This window comes from Rhinatrema bivittatum, chromosome 11 (genome assembly GCF_901001135.1).
Source record: "Rhinatrema bivittatum chromosome 11, aRhiBiv1.1, whole genome shotgun sequence".
In the NCBI taxonomy this organism is placed as follows: domain Eukaryota; kingdom Metazoa; phylum Chordata; class Amphibia; order Gymnophiona; family Rhinatrematidae; genus Rhinatrema; species Rhinatrema bivittatum.
This window is the reverse complement of record NC_042625.1, coordinates 66,052,683-66,068,522: the sequence shown is the minus strand read 5'-3', so window position 1 is coordinate 66,068,522 and position 15,840 is coordinate 66,052,683. Positions and strand designations below refer to the sequence as shown.

General features: G+C 44.0%; 1 protein-coding gene across 2 annotated transcripts in view; it reads left to right on the top strand.

Moving 5' to 3' along the window:
* The window catches only part of CLPTM1 (CLPTM1 regulator of GABA type A receptor forward trafficking), a 73,162-nt gene that overhangs the window by 20,429 nt on the left and 36,893 nt on the right, over nucleotides 1-15,840 (top strand). Inside the window, exons 4-5 of one of the 2 annotated variants that reach the window (XM_029619562.1) lie at nucleotides 1,113-1,271; nucleotides 14,218-14,335. In XM_029619562.1, coding sequence (XP_029475422.1) covers nucleotides 1,113-1,271; nucleotides 14,218-14,335 — 277 coding nt within the window. The remainder of the gene's footprint in view (nucleotides 1-1,112; nucleotides 1,272-14,217; nucleotides 14,336-15,840) is intronic. The other variant, XM_029619564.1, reaches the window with a different exon arrangement.

The following is a 15,840-nucleotide window of genomic DNA, read 5'->3' as shown; positions in this document are numbered from 1 at the left end:
AACACGTTGCCGAATCACCTCAGCTGGGTGTGTTGTCCTTACTTCTGCACGGAGTAAGTGAGTTACAAGCTCTAGTACACTATCTGCTTTTCATGCAGTTTTTCCACAATACAGTGGTCCTTCATATGCATATGAAATTCTTCCTGAAGGTGGCCTTTGCTTTCCACATAATCAGTCCATTGTGCTCCCAACTTTCTTCCCTTGGCTACATGCTCATGATTGTGGAAGAAACCCTCCACACTGTGGACTGTAAAAGAGCACTGGCCTACTACAAGAGAAGAACAGTCTCACATCAACAAGCTTCTCGGCTATTTGTCTCCTTTGATCCAACTAGACTAGTAGGGTGTCTTAACACACTTTATCCAAATGGATAGCAGAATGTGTTCAATACTGTCGTACTTCAGCAGGATTTGATCTTATCAATCCAGTAAAAGCTCATAAAGTCAGAGCTATGACCTCCATTATTGCGAGAAGTTCCTCTGGAACGTATCTGCAAAACTGCTACTTGGTTGTTAGTGCACACCTTTACATCCCACTACTGTCTTAGACCATATATATTTGGACAAGCAGTGTTGCAGAACTACTCTTGCAGTAGTCTACTCTCCATGGTGGATTCTGGGTTCCTTTTTAGTAACACTCAGCTGCAACCCTCATCTTGGGATTCCCATATATCTTGGCTAATTCAGCCTGCTTATCAATGGAAAGCAAGTTTGCTTTTTGTAAACCGTGTTTTCTCTAGATAGCAGGATGAATTAGCCATGAGATACCTGTCCTCCCTGGAGAGTCTACTACATAGCTAGTTTGCTCTGAGATAGACTTGAGGAGGCTCTCGAGACAACGCCTACATGGGAACTCCTGCATATGCTGAGTTTAAAACTCCACTTACTTGAAGAAACGAGCCCATTCAGTGCTGCTGAATGACATCACCCTTGTATCATGTCTAATTCATACTGTTATCTATGGAAAACACCATTTACGGTAAGCTAACTTGCTTTCTGTCTTTCCTTTTGCTTTCTGCTTAGCACTTTTTTTTGTTTTCTAGCTACTGCCATATGTCTGCCTTCCTTTTATCAAAATTAGAAAAATAATTGTTCTTTGCTTATCTGTCCTAGGACCTCTATGTTTTTATCTCAGAAAGTGAGCACTTTATTGAGTTTAATGCCAGCTCTGCGCTGTTCTGGGAGCAGCGGGACCTAGTCTTTGGTGACTGGGCCAGTGGAGAAAATGGAGATGGTTGCTACCAGCATTACGATGAGATCGCTATTCCAGATGTAAGTAACTGCTGCAAATTCTGCTGATTTTTTAACAAGTCTTTGCAGAGGATTTAAAAGAGGAAGAACTGCAATTTATAAAAATTGTGATGATAGGGGCAGTCCAGAAGAAGGGTGCCAGAATCATCCTCTGTAAGCGCTGTAAGTTCCCTGTACGTACCCAGATCAGTCCAGACTCCTGGGTTTTGCCTCCCTTCCAGCAGATGGAGACAGAGAAAGTTTTGCACACCGCCTCTTAACCCAGTGTGCCACCTGCAGTTCCTCACTATTTTTCTGGCTCCAGCAGATGGAGAAGGTGCAAAACATGTAGTTCTGTACCTAAGGGGGGAAAAAAAGGAAATAGAGGAAAAGAGTGAGGACAGTATAGGAGGAATTCCCTTCCAGGAGGTTGGCAGGTTTTGGTGGGGCCATCCCTCCTGATTTTAGAGGAGGATGAGCAGGAGTTGGGGGACCCTTGACTGCTCGCTGATCCATGCTGGGAGTGAAAGCTGGTGGTCCAGTTCCCTCACACCCCCCCCCCCCCACCCCCCTGAAAGAAGTCCAGACTTTCAGGGGCCATGAGGATTTGGAGGGTCCTTGGTCATTGTGGGTCGGGGTCACAGAGGAGGGTTCTTTCGAGGAGTCTAATCAGGGCCTGCCATCTAGGGATGGTTCTCTTGATGCTGATCCTTCTCGCTTTCCACAGGATCCGGAAGAGGACACGGGAAAGGTCACTACGATGGAAGGTGATGATCCCAAGATGGTTTGCCTGTTTCAAAGGGAGGAACTTGGGCCCCTGATCCCACCAGTCCTGGTGGAATTAGGAATAACCATTCCGCAGGAGCAGGCTGACCTGGAGGAAGTGGATCCGGTCATAACCGGCTTGAGAGGTCCAGCCAAGACTTCCCCTTTCCCAGGTCTGTTAAAGAGCTGGTGGTCAGGGAGTTGGACACTCTGGAGACTGGCCTTGAGGTTAGCAGGGCCATGGATAGGCTTTATCCTTTGCCCGAAGACACATTGGAGCTCTTGAAGGTACCAAAGGTGGATGCTTCGGTCTCAGCAGTTACAAAAAGGGCCACCATTCCAGTAGCTGGCGTGGCAGCTCCTGAGGATTTATAGGACAGGAATTTCAAGGTGCATCTCAAGAAGATTTTTGAGATGTCTTCTCTTGGCATCCGTGCAGCTATGTGCAGCAGCTTTATGCTCGGGGCTAGTTTGAGATGGGTGCAGCAGTTGCAGAGTGACAGAGATATGTCACCCCAGGAGTCCAAACAGGCGGAGTGATTGGAGGCTGCAGTGGTTTATGGTGCAAATGCTTTGTATGACCTCCTTCGCACGTTTTCCAGGACTATGATGTCCATGGTCTTGGCTAGGAGGCTTCTTTGGTAACAATACTGGTCAGCAGACGTTTCGTCAAAGGCTTAGCTGGGAGCATTGGCAAACTTCTGTTCCGGGAAGTCTTGGTGCAGCTGATAAAGCATCTGGGAGATGTCTTCCGGTAGCTTGTGCACTTTAAGTCCATAAGGTCCAAAGGATTTCTCCCTGTGTGCTTTCGTTTGGGGGGGACAAAGGCATTTCCATCAGAGCAGGGCTCCGGCTGTTGGCCAAATGCAAAGCTCAGGGAGGTTGCAGTCCTAGAAACAGCCATTTCGTGGTGGCAAGGCGAACTGCGACAGCTCTGGCAATGAGGCGAGGCTGGCCTATTCCTCAGTCCCTTTGGCCAAAATCATGTCTGACCAGTGGGTTCTAAGCATGATAGGACAAGGCTATACTTTAGAATTTGCTTGGCTGCTGAAAAACCTGTTTGTTGTCCCCTTGTGCCTCAGCGGAGAAGCTGATTGTTCAGCAGACCATACAGCGTCTACAGATGCTGGGGTCATTATTCCTGTCCCCCAGGATGAGCAGGAGATGGGGCATTATTCCATTTATTTTGTGGTGCCAAAAAAGGAAGGAACTTTTTTGTCCAATTCTGGATTTAAAGAAGGTGAGTGTAGCTCTCAAGGTTTCCTGTTTCCAGATGGAGACTCTGAGGTCCGTCATAGCAGTGGTGAGAAGCGGGAGTTCTTGGCTTCCTGGATCTGTCTGAGACATATCTGCACATAGGGATTCATCCGGATCATCAGCAGTACCTCCTGTTTATGATCCTGGGGAGGCATTTTCAATGTTGCATCCTCCCATTCGGACTGGCAACAGCCCCAAGGACCTTCACCAAGGTGGTGGTGGTGGCGGTGGCGGCAGCCCTCAGAAAGGAGGGCGAGCTGGTCCACCCATATCTGGATGACTGGCTCATCTGGGTGAAGTCAGATGACCTTTGCAGATAAATGGTGGAAGTGGTATTGCAATTCCTGAGATCATTGGAATGTATAGTGAGTCTGTCCAAGAGCCACCTTTCTCCTATGCAAGGTTCTAGAGTTCTTGGACATGCGCTTCAATTCCTGAGTGGGGAAGGTCTTTCTCACAGAGGAGCAGATTGTCAAGCTGCAGGCTCAAGTTCAGAACCTGTTGGAGGCCAGAGTGCCAAGAGTCTGGGATTATTTGCAGGTCCTTGGTTCCATGACTTCGACCTTGGAGCTGGTCCTGTGGATCCGATTTCAGAGCAGTTTCATCTCCCACTATGGTTTACAGAGTCCGCCAAGTCCAGTCTTTCATGGTGGCTTGGCCTGGACCATTTGTGCCATGGGGTGGACCTTGAGATGCCTCAGTGGATGATAGTGACTACTAACACCAATCTCTCCGGTTGGGGAGGCTGTGTGTCGGTCCCAGACGGTGCAAGGCCAATGGTCAGCAGAGGAAGCGACCTAGTCCATCAATTGCCTAGAGACGAGCGGTGTGGCTGGCTCTGAAGGAGTTTCTTCCTCTTTTGCGCAATCATGCATTTGTCATCCTTTCAGACAATGCGACGACTGTGGACTACATCAACCGCCAGGGAGGTACTAAGAGTCAGCGGTTGCTCTGGAAGCAGAGATGCTGATGTCCTGGGCGGAGTGGAATCTGGTCTTGAAAGTGGTCTCTCACATAGCGGTGTCCGACAATGTGCAAGTGGATTTTCTCAGCTGACAGATCCTGGGGAATGGGAGCTATCTGAGGAAGTAATGACCCTCATTTCTCATAGATGGGGCATGCCTCATATGGATCTGATGGCAACTCAGAGGAATGCCAAGGCACTGCATTTCTTCAGTTGCAGAAGAGAGCATAGAGTGGAAGGGGTCGGTGTCCTGCTGCTTCCCTGGCTGCATGATGTTCTGATCTACGTGTTTTCTCCCTGGCCTCTAGTGGGCAAGGTTGTAAGGAGAATAGAGGTCCACCCAGGAAAGGTGATTCTCGTTACTCTGGAGTGGCCATGAAGGCCTTGGTTTGTGGATCTGGTCAATCTAGCAGTGGACGGCCCCTTGAGACTGGGCCATCTACAAAATCTTCTACGGCGGGGTCCTATATTTTCAGATTATGCGGATCACTTTTGTCTAGTGGCTTGGCTTTTGAAAGGAGGCAATTAAGGAAGAAAGGATATCCTGAGGATGGATGTTTCTACTCTGTTGCGGGCTCATAAGACCTCTACTTCCTTGGCGTATATCTGGGTTTGGAGGGTCTTAGAGTCTTGGTGTACAGAGCAGGGTATTGATCCTCAGCGAGCGTCAGTGGCATAGATACTGGCCTTTTTTTGCAGCGAGGCCTGTCAAAAGGTTTGTCCTTTTAGTTCCCTGCGGGTGCAGGTGTTGGCCCTGGCCTGCTTGCGGGGCAAGGTTTATGGAACAACTCTGGCTGCGCATCCGGATGTGGTTTGTTTTCTCTTAAGGGTGAAGCATTTGCACCCCCCCTGTTCGTAAGGTGTGCCCTTCTTGGAGCCTTAATTTGGTCCTCAAAGGCATTTGTGAGGTGCAGTTTGAGCCTCTTAAGAGGGCCACCATAAAAGATCTGACTTTGAAGGTGGTTTTCTTGGTGGTGATTTGTTCAGCCAGAAGAGTGTCTGAACTTCAAGCCTTGTCATGTAGGGAACCCTCTTTGCGGATTCCGGATTCTCTCTGAGGATGGTTCTGTCTATTCTGCAGAAGGTAGCTTCAGTGTTCCACTTTAGTCAGTTAGTGGAGCTTCTAGCCTTTAGAAATCTGCAGATTGGTGCGCCTCATGCAAAGGAGTTAAGATGTCTGGATGTCAGAAGGGCTTTGTTGTGGTATCTAGAGGTCACTAACAGTTTCAGATTGTCAGATTATTTTTTTGTGCTATGGAGTGCTGCAAAAAAGGGTCAGAAAGCATCAAAGGCCACGATAGTGCATTGGTTGAAGGAGGCTATTGGCTCCACATATATCTGTCGTGGTTGCCGTATGCCGGAGGGGTTAAGGGCTCATTCCACCCGTTCCCAGGTAGCCTCCTAAGCAAAGTGCCAACTGGTTTCACCACAAGATATTCGCAGGGGAGCTACTTGGAAGCCTTTAGGTACTTTTGCCAGACATTATTGATTAGACGTCCAGGCCCCAGACGTCGGCAATTTTGATGAGTGTTCTTTGAGCGGCACTCTCACAGTCCCACCCCGGTTAGGGAAGCTTTGGTACATGCCAGGAGTCTGGACTTATCTGGGTACTTACAGAGAGAGGAAAATTTGGTTCTTGCCTGCTAAATTTCGAGATCAGTCCAGAATCCCACCCAGATTTTTTCTCTGATTCCGAAGAATGGCACAGTTTTCTCATTAGTCTTTTCAAGAAAGGTTCCAAATTTGGTTATAGTTCTCAATTATGAATTTTCCTCTTGGCTCATTCTGGGGAATATTATTAGAAATGTTATGAACTATTTTATGCTTGGGTACTTATTAATACTAAGCAGCTGCAGGTGGCACACCGAATTAAGAGGTGGTGCCTGCAAAGCTTTCTCTGTACCCAACTTCTGGAAGGAAGGCAAATCCCAGGAGTCTGGACTGATCTGTGGTACTACAAGAATGAAAATCAGCAGGTAAGAACCAATTTTCCTATGAGACTTCAGGACTTTAATATTTATACCTTTAAAGAGAGGGAGTGATACATTAAAACATTTTAGATTCTTCAAAGGTATAAATAATGCACTAGAGTCAAAGAACTGGAGGTCTTTGACTAAAAAGTAATATAAGGATGCATATCATACATATATAGTATCATAGTAATGGCAGAAAAGGATCAAATAGTCCATCCAGTCTGCCCATGTTTCTCTTAAGGGTAGTAACTGCTGCTCCGTGCAGTTATCCCAAGGTTTATGATACCCCATAAAAATTTCAGCTAGCATCGTTTTTTACTGATGGTGCGTGGAATGGTCTCTGAGTATATGGCGGATGGCTGGAAGGATGGGCAACAAAATTAACTGATGTCAAGCAAATCTGATGCAGGCAAAGATGATCCTTAGCCAAGGAATCTTCAAGAGTTTGGCAACTAAAATTTAAACACAAAAATGAGTCCTACATTTGTGGTGTAGAAATCCAAGCAATCAAGGTGAGAGATTTGAGAACCAAAAAGAGGGGGAGATCTCAAGGTGATCATCTCTGAGGATTTTGACAAACAATGCAGCAAGGCAGTGGACAGAGCCAGATGAATGTTATGGTGGATAGGGAGTGGCATCTCCAGTAGAAAAAGGAGATGATGATGATGATGATGATGCCTCTATACAGGTTGAGGGAAAAACTTCATCTGGAGTATTATCTAATTCTGGAGGCTATGCCTCCATATGGATATAAATATGGAGTCAGTCCAGAAATGGGCTACCAAAATGGTGCAGAGTCTGTACCAAAAGACCTATAAGACTTAAGGACCTAAATATATAGATCCTGGAGGATAAAGATTGGAGATATGATAGTATTTATGCATTTGAATTATTTGAATGTCTTTGACCTGTACCCCACCTTGAGCATTTGTATGTATGGTAAGGTAGTTTACAAATCAAAGAAATAATGCATAGGAAGCAATCTTTTCAGTGGCAAGGACATTTTAGAACAGAGGACCATGACATGAGGCTCAAAGGTGGTAAATAAGTAACATAAGGAAGTATTTCTTCGCAGAAAGGGTAATGGATGCACAAGACAGCTTCACGAGAGAGAGAGAAGGAAGGCAAAAATGGTAATCAAATTCGAGCCTAGAATAAACAGAGGATCTTTAGTGATGGAGAAGTGAGGGGTTAAAATCTGAAATCAAATAAAGTCTCTGAAGGGAAGAAGGGCTTGGAAGTCCTTTTCTCTGTATGACTTCCCCTCTCATCTTACCTTGCACTGATCTGCATACAAGAGGCTTCAAGAGACTTTGTTCTAAGTTTAAAGACCTATCAGAGTACAAGGGTCTGGGATTAATGGTTAGCCATCTTCCCCATTTTATAACATGTTAAACAGAAGCCCTGCATGTGGCCAGCTAAGCATTTCCAAAGTTCACATGCTCCCTAGCGTTTCTCCTGTGCGAAGACTTTCCCCCAAAAAAGAGCCAGATTTCTAAATTAGAAATGAATTCCTTTGATAAATTATACATTAACAAATTGTACACATGTTGTCTTGTTGGATTACAGAAGCTAAATTAAATATTAATATAAATGAAAACATCTGGTTCAAAACCCAGTCTGTGTTGAGGCAGAATTCCTGTTGGGATTGTAGCTGCATGGCGCCTGTCATTTATCTGATGTATTTTTTTTAACTGGTGTTGTAGTTTGAAATATCTAAAATGTAATTCAGGAATGCAATGAACATATCGAGAACAAAGGAAATGGACTGTCAGGTGCTGAACTCTACAACCTCTTCTCTTCTGAAATTCTCCATATGTGGTCTTTCGCTTTACTCCTTCCTATCCAGCTTTGTTGGGGAGCCATCCCACAAAGCATTTTTCTCAGTCTGTTTTCCCCATCTCCTCACATGCCTGGTTCAAGTACCGTAACCATGATGTGGACAAGAGAACAGGATACTGCTCTCTAGCACCATAGCCCAGATTCTTTGGCTGACTGCTGGATATTTGCTTTACACTTTTGTCACCCTACTCCAGTAAAGGAGCCGGAATGGCTAACATTTCAAAATGTATACATCGAATACAGCAACATATGCATGAAAAATATCAAATACGATAAGATGTCACATGTAATAGCATATATAATAACTAATCCAGAAAAGGCAATAACTATCCCTTCTTTTCCCCTTCTCTCACAAGGGAAAAGGATGAAATCCTATACCATTCCCACCCAAACTGTACTTAAAAACTCCCTACCCTCCACAAGTATGGTTTCAGTCAGCTGTGAACAGATATCATGTTCTCTTATTCAGTTATAATGTGTGATTAGTTTGCCTTTCCCTGCTCACCCCAAGGCAGTTAATAAAACACACACAATAAAATCTATATACAAGAAGGGGGGGGGGGGGGAGAAATCCAAGATGGTGGCGTGAGCGATCACGTATTCAGTCGCTGTCCAGATACCTGGTTTTCTTTTTCCTTTTGTGCATCATTTGAATTATGCTGCACAAAAGGAAAGGGGAGAGTGAGGGTTTTCCCTTCCAAACCCTCGCTCCCCATGGATCAGCGGACCATCACTGATTATACCGTTTTTTCTCCGTTTTTTACGAGCTTTGAGCCCTGTTGGCGAGACTGAGATAGGAGCCCTGTTTTCACCTGGGGATTTACTCTTAGCCCGTCAGAACTGCAACCTCCACTGCCTGTGCCTGCCCAGAAGAATGCTGACACAGCGGGGGCATGTTATGACGACATTGTTTCGGTTCCCTGTTTTGGAGGGTGTTCTTGGCATCTTGACTGGAGAGGGGTCAAACTCGTTTTCTCCATGGCATTTCCAACTTCCTACAGAGGGACTGTCGCCTGGTATGGTGTATTAACCATAATGGTTCCACTGGTTCCAGACGTGCCAGAGCAGCCTGCAAAGGTGAGCGTTCTGCTCTCTGGGCTCCCCCATTGATCGTGAAGCTGGCAGTGGTTACTCTAGATTATTTTTGGGACTTGATTGCGAATCTGTCTCAGTCTCTTAGTGCTCATTCCCTTCAGGTGGAGGATGTCTTCCAGAAGTTGGACAGGGTTGCTAATGATCATTAAACATTTTGCAGGAATATTCAAAGACTTTATTATCTTTGGAGAAGGACTTTAGGGATATTCAAGCTGTTAATGCCACCTTAATTCATGAGTGTCTCCCTTCTTTTCTGGGAGAATGGAAAAATCAGGCCAGGTGTTTAAACTTGAAATATTTAAATTTCCCCATGGTTATGAGTGAAATTCTTCATTTAATGCTTAGACATTTCTTCCTTGAAGTTCTTAAGATATCAGTGAAGAAAATTCCTTCCGTGGATAGTTTTGTTTCTCCCCTTTTAAGACCAGTCCTAATCTGGAAGCTCATCCTCAAACCAACATTGTTTCTAATTTATCTATGTACTTGGGGAAAACTCTAATGTTGATGTGACTCAAAGGTCAACGTTAGACTCATTTTTTCACGAGCAAGATGTTGCTTTTTTAATTTTAATTTTCTGAATTTAAATGTTCCTTGTTTGGGGGACTTACGATTTTTCCTGACCTAGCCAAGATAACAAAGGATTGCCGTAAGAGTTTCCTAGCACTGTGCCCAGACGTTTTGGATCTCGGAGCATCATTTCTTCTAAGATATTCTTCTGAATGTGTCATCAAATTGGGGGTCAATACATTTATTTTCTTTGCCCTTGACCAACTGAAGGAATTTTTAAACTCTAGAGCAGCAGATCCTCCATACAATCCTGAATCATCTTGGGGTTTATCCGTATAATAAATGGGTGGTAGTTTTCACGTTGTTTGTTGCATTAATATAAATTTCTTGTTTCTCCTATATTTCTGAGTTTCTCCCCTTTTTTGTTGTGGATCATTTAGAGAGAGAAGCTTAGTATATTTAGATTGTTTGTTTATTCTCATGTACAATATTTGATTTAAGTCTCTGTTACAGTACAAATGTTCTGATGGATAAAGCAGAGCGTTACCTGCAGAAATGGCTTGTTATAAAATTGCCTGCCCGACATGCAGGTAAACATATACATGTCCAGTATGTCTATACATTTACCCAGATTGAGCAGAGGCATTCCCAGAGGTGAGATTAGGGAGGCGTTTGGGCTTATGTGCATACTTTGGGATTTTCAGTAGTATGTGTGTAAATTTTCTTGAGCAGATCTACACATAAAGTGGCAGTTGTAAATGTGTGTTGTGTATTTGTTTTGAAAATTGGTGTAACTTTTATATACAGTATGTGCTGACTGTTATGTGGGCTCAGCTTTCAAACCTATCTGCAGTACAACATTTGCACATGTAAGTGAATGTGCAGAGATTAATACTAATATTTTATTTACTGTGCAGTAGGAACTGCACAGTTTAAAAAATAATACTTATGTATGTTTGGAGCATAAATACTCAGTATTTACAGTTCTAGAAAACACATGCTTTCTCTATCTACTTTCTAAACATATGCGCGAACATTTTATGCACCAAATCATGACACTGTGCTGGTAAACATCTAAAATTACATGTGGAGGCAAGTATTTTATAACTTATACAGGTATATCACTTTGAAAATGCTTGTGCATGTACTTGGTATCACCAGTTCATCAGTACCTCCACCAGTTCATCTGGTCCTTCTCCATGGAATTCACCTCCTAGACCCTCTAGCACTTCATGCTGAATCCCCCACTAGTTCACCCAGATTTCACCCTGCAGACAACTGCTGACAACAGACAAGTCCAATTTAACTTTCACGAGTCATTTAGCAGGTATAAAAGTGTACAAATAGGTTTGGTATGTATACAAGTATTTCTCTGGCAAAACAGCAACTATTACACATACTTTTGTATTTCTTACCCCAGATTTGGTTTTTCCAGTAAAATATATACACAAAATTGAAAGTACAATGTTTATAAAATAGCACATATGCACGTATATGCCATTTTTATGCATGGAATCCCTTTGAAAATTCATCTTTTAATGTACAGCTATGTACTAATTACAGATGAATGAAACTTGAGTGTTAGTAACTTCTGAAAGGCTCCCTAGTTGACTCAGCATAGAGTAGCTTGTGAGGGGCATGTCTCAATTATGCTGGAGATGGAAATTCCTGGCATGTGTTGTCTGATTTTCTGCAGTAGAATACAATTTATGTTGAAATCCCATCTTTGATAAAATTTTAATAGCCTTACCATAGCTTTGCAGTGTCACTGGGATGGAATGTCTTCATAGGTTTCTTGGGATTGGGTTCTTGTCAGTATTCAGGTTGGAGAGCCTTGGTATTTATTTATTTTTAATTCTGACTCTGTCCTTGGATTGGAGAGGCTTGATAGGATGTTTTGAGGCTGGGTTTTCTTACTCTACTTTTGAATTGCAGAACTTGGGTTTATGTTTCAGGATATCCACAATGAATAGTGAATTGTGGATTTTCTGAAAACCTGGCCTGTTTATGGCTGTCGAGGATTGGAGGTGGCTACCCCTGATGTAGAGAGTTTAAGACCTAATGGCACTGACATTTTGAGGCAAATATTCAGAAGCCATTTAGATGGATAACTTTTCAGTTATCCATCTAAATGGCAAAGCAGTGATATTTGAAGCCGTATGTGAATATTGCATTGTGGATATTCTGAAAACCTGGCCTGTTTTTGGCTCTCTCGGACTGGAAGTGGCCACCCCTGGTCTACATCCTTGATGCAGCGTGTCAAATTACTGACACCGCTCTATGCACAGCACCTAGTGTTAGGAATTGAAGGGACTTGATCTCACTATCCCCTCCAATCACTAGAGTACTTTCACCTTCAAGGTTGTAAGCAGAAGGCTTGCAGCTAGAGACACTAGTTCCCATATCTCTTTTTGGTCCCTTTTATGTTTACTGTGCAGCACCAGGACAATGGACAAGAGCCTATTCTAGTCTGGGAAGATGATGTTCCACTGCCCTCTCCAGGTCAGAGAACACATTAGCCAACCAGTGGAGCTGGTGAAGAATTTCTTTTCATCCTTGGTGAGGGAGAAAGAAGGTACAATGTATCATCTCCTCTTTAGTTTCTACAACATACTTCATGAGAGGGAGTATCACATTCTCCAGTACAAGCGAGAATGCCATCAGAACCTCCCACTAGAAGGTTCTTGTCCATTTAATTGACTTGCAGTGAAGTCTACTTGTTTAGAGGATACTTCCTAAGGCTATGCCCCTCCAAGGCAACCAAGGGACCCACCTGTTTCAGACTTCATCATTGGGATCCTGAATTAGTGTACCTACCCTACTAAGTTCAGAAAGGGGTACAACAGGATCCCCTTTGACCCACCACAGGAGCCTCCAGAGAATGCCTCTCCTCCGGAAGACCTTTCTTATTTGAGACTTTTGGATACGTTGGTTAAAACTCTTAGAATGGCAGTACACAAAGATAAGGATCCTTCTACAGAGGTCTTTGGCCTCCTTCAAATTCTGGATATGCTGTAAGAGCTTGCAGTTATCCTGGTTGCAACAACTACAAATAAGAATGTGGGAGAACAAAGTTACCTGTGCCCCAGTGGCAAGAAAGTTGGATCTCAAATATAGAAATCCCTGGGGTTTGGTGTAGTCTAATTACCTATCAATCTATTGTTGAATCTGCCCTAAAAAGAGCAAAGGAAACAAGAATTTATTCTAACACACTGCCAGAGAAGAATCCCAAGTTGCTAGATAATTTCAGAAAGTTTTTCAAAGTTCCATGCTGGCCGCTCGTATTTAGACTCACCAATTTTACATGATGCAATATCTGCACGACTGCATACAAGAATTTAAAAACAAAAACAAAACTTCTTATAAAAGGTGGAGATTTATTTTCCTGAGCTGTTTTTAGATGTTAAAGTATGCATGTCATCTTCTTAATTCAATTTTTGAGTCTTTTGATACTGTCATGCTGAGTATTAGTGAGCCCTTGGACCACTGTTAGGCTGCATCAACTTAACTTGTATGAGCACCGAGATAGTCCTTAACAGGCAGCAGCTGACTCACCATGAGACAAGATCTTCTGCCTACCAGCCACCTTCTCCCTTGGGTTGAGCCCACAGGTTCTGGTGGTTGGCAGGACTTACAGACCAAACAGAGAGCAAAGCAGAGTCTAGGTCCAATCTGAGGTCAGGGCAGGCTGAGAGCAAGGCGAAGTCCAGGTTTAGTCCAAGGTCAAGGCAGTAAAGAGTCATAACTGGAATGAGGTACCAAGGGTCAGACAAGGACTAACAAGGCAGGAGCAGAACAGGAACTCACAAGATGGACATTAGGATTAAGGTAGGAATTGGGAACTAAGCAGGAACAAAAGAGAAATGCTGAGCAACTAGTATTGCAGAAAAGCAGGGGACCTGTTGCAAAGGCAAAGACTGGGTGAGCATGTCTGTTTAAATTCCACGGTGGGTGATGTCATCAGAAGGTGCTAGAGGAGATTCCCACTGTGGGGCCTATGAATTGTGCATGACTGCAAGTGCACACGCCTAAGCAGCAGTGAGAGCATCAGAAGGTGAGGACCAGTCTAACTTAGCATCAGGGTGAGTGCAGCTGTCTGTGGTGTGGTTAGCATGGTTGGCGAAACATAAGAGATACTATCTCATGTACCTCGATGGCTTCCTTTGAGGCATGACACATTGCATGGCTGAGAGCCAGTAGCCTCCACGACAACGATCACAACAAGTTGGCAGATGCTCCTTGTCTAGGAGAAAACACTAATGAAGACCAGTTTCAAGAAATCGTCTTATAATTAAAGGAGCAGAATGTTGCTATTCAGTCCTTCTCAGTGATGCTTGAGAGCCTTCTATAAGACACTCATTCTACTAATTCAAGAGGCTGTACTGCCAGAGTTGCCTCTTCCATTTGTTGAAGATCCTTGGTAGGTTTTTTTGTCACTGGATTCTCACTATCTCACCTTGGTAGAATTGTTGGGGTAGATTTTTCTTTTCTATTCTTGGGTTAGAGATCCTTAATAGAATTGTTGCCACTGGTCTCTTATCTATCCTGCTACTGTTAAACTTTTTTTTTCCTTTTTCTGTTTCAGAGTGTGCAGCACAATGGATCCTTGTACATCCATGTGTACTTCACGAAGAGCGGCTTCCACCCAGACCCTACGCAGAAAACACTGTACCGACGGCTGGCTACAGTGCATACATCACGAAGTATGATTACAGGGTCCTAAACCCCATTCTATGACTATCTCCTGCCCACTGGGGAGTTTTTTGCTCCATGTTCCTTGTCATCTACACACCTACCAGCACTCATTCCATTTGCTGACCCTTATTTGACTGTTTCGGGTCTGGACTTTAAACAAAAAGAACTCAAACTGAACCAGCTGTTGGTTAAATTTTGTAGCTTATTTCCCTGTAGTTTTGGGATGTATCTTGGGCTCATGCCATTGGTCATTAGGTTCTGGGACAGTTAAGTCTGCTTCCTAGTGGGGACATCCAATATCAGTATCACATGAAATCAAGTCAAATCTTTTCCACCCAAAATTTAAATCCCTTCTATTTCTCCTTCTATTTTCCAGTGTATATTTCCTTTTTTTCCTTGTACCCTATTAATCCTGTCTTCATCCCTAGTCTGTATCTTCCACTCTCTGCTCCCAAGTCTTTCCTTGTAACTCCCAGTCTTCCATCCACCAGTTTCTCTGAGGGCAAGCAGAATGGCAATCTTCACACATGAATGACATCATCCAATGGAGCCTGGCATGGAAAACTTATGTCATAGTTTCTAGAACTTTGAGCCTCTCTGAGCATGCTCAGCATGCCATTATACCATGTTTCTTTTCTGCGGAGCATCTTGTCTCGCTTGAATTTGCAGTTAAAGTAGCCTCTTTTCTTTTTCAACAAGGTTTGCAATTTTTTGTTTGTATCTTGTATTTTTTGAGGGTCCCTTCGGTGTCTTTCCCTTATCCTCTTAGGTTTTTTGATTTTTGGGTATGTTTCTTTTCGTTTGTTCCCCCAGGATGGGCGTGCCCATTAGCCATCAGCAGCTACCGCCATCTATTTCAATTTACTGTCCCTTTTATTTCACGCTGTCATGTCCTCTATGGGATGTAAGCAATGCCCCAAGTGTACAAGGACCATGTCCATCACGGATCCCCATGATAGATGTGTCTTCTGCCTAGGGGTAACAAATGATGTCCAGGGTTGCAGCAAATGCACCCAGGTGACCCCAAAAGGACATCTGGCACAACTCAAGAAGATGGAGTGACTCTTCAGATCTGGCAAGTCCGAGCTATCGGTATCAAGGGCATTGACATCGAAGGACCTTGAGCACCATTGGTCATCGAGCCCTTGACATCATCTGTTCCATTGGTTCCATCGTTGTTGAAGGCTGATGGGGTGCTGGAGACAGGCACTCACCTAGCTCCTCCAGGTCAGAGATATCTGGTTTCTCGTCATTGGCCTCGGCTCCAGGGAGAGACTGATCCAAACATGGAGGGAAGTCAAAGAAGCATCATGCATTGGTCCCCCATCTATGCACTGTGCCAGGCATGGGGATGCACCAGTGGATGCTGTGATGCCTGTGAAGTAATTCCGTGGGCAGGACAGCCAATCCTCCACTATGCCTAGGGGTTTGCCATGACCTCTGTTCTAGATGTTTGCCATTGATTCTCCTTTGGGTCCAAAGAATGTTTGAGGAGGCGCTTGAAAAGCAAATG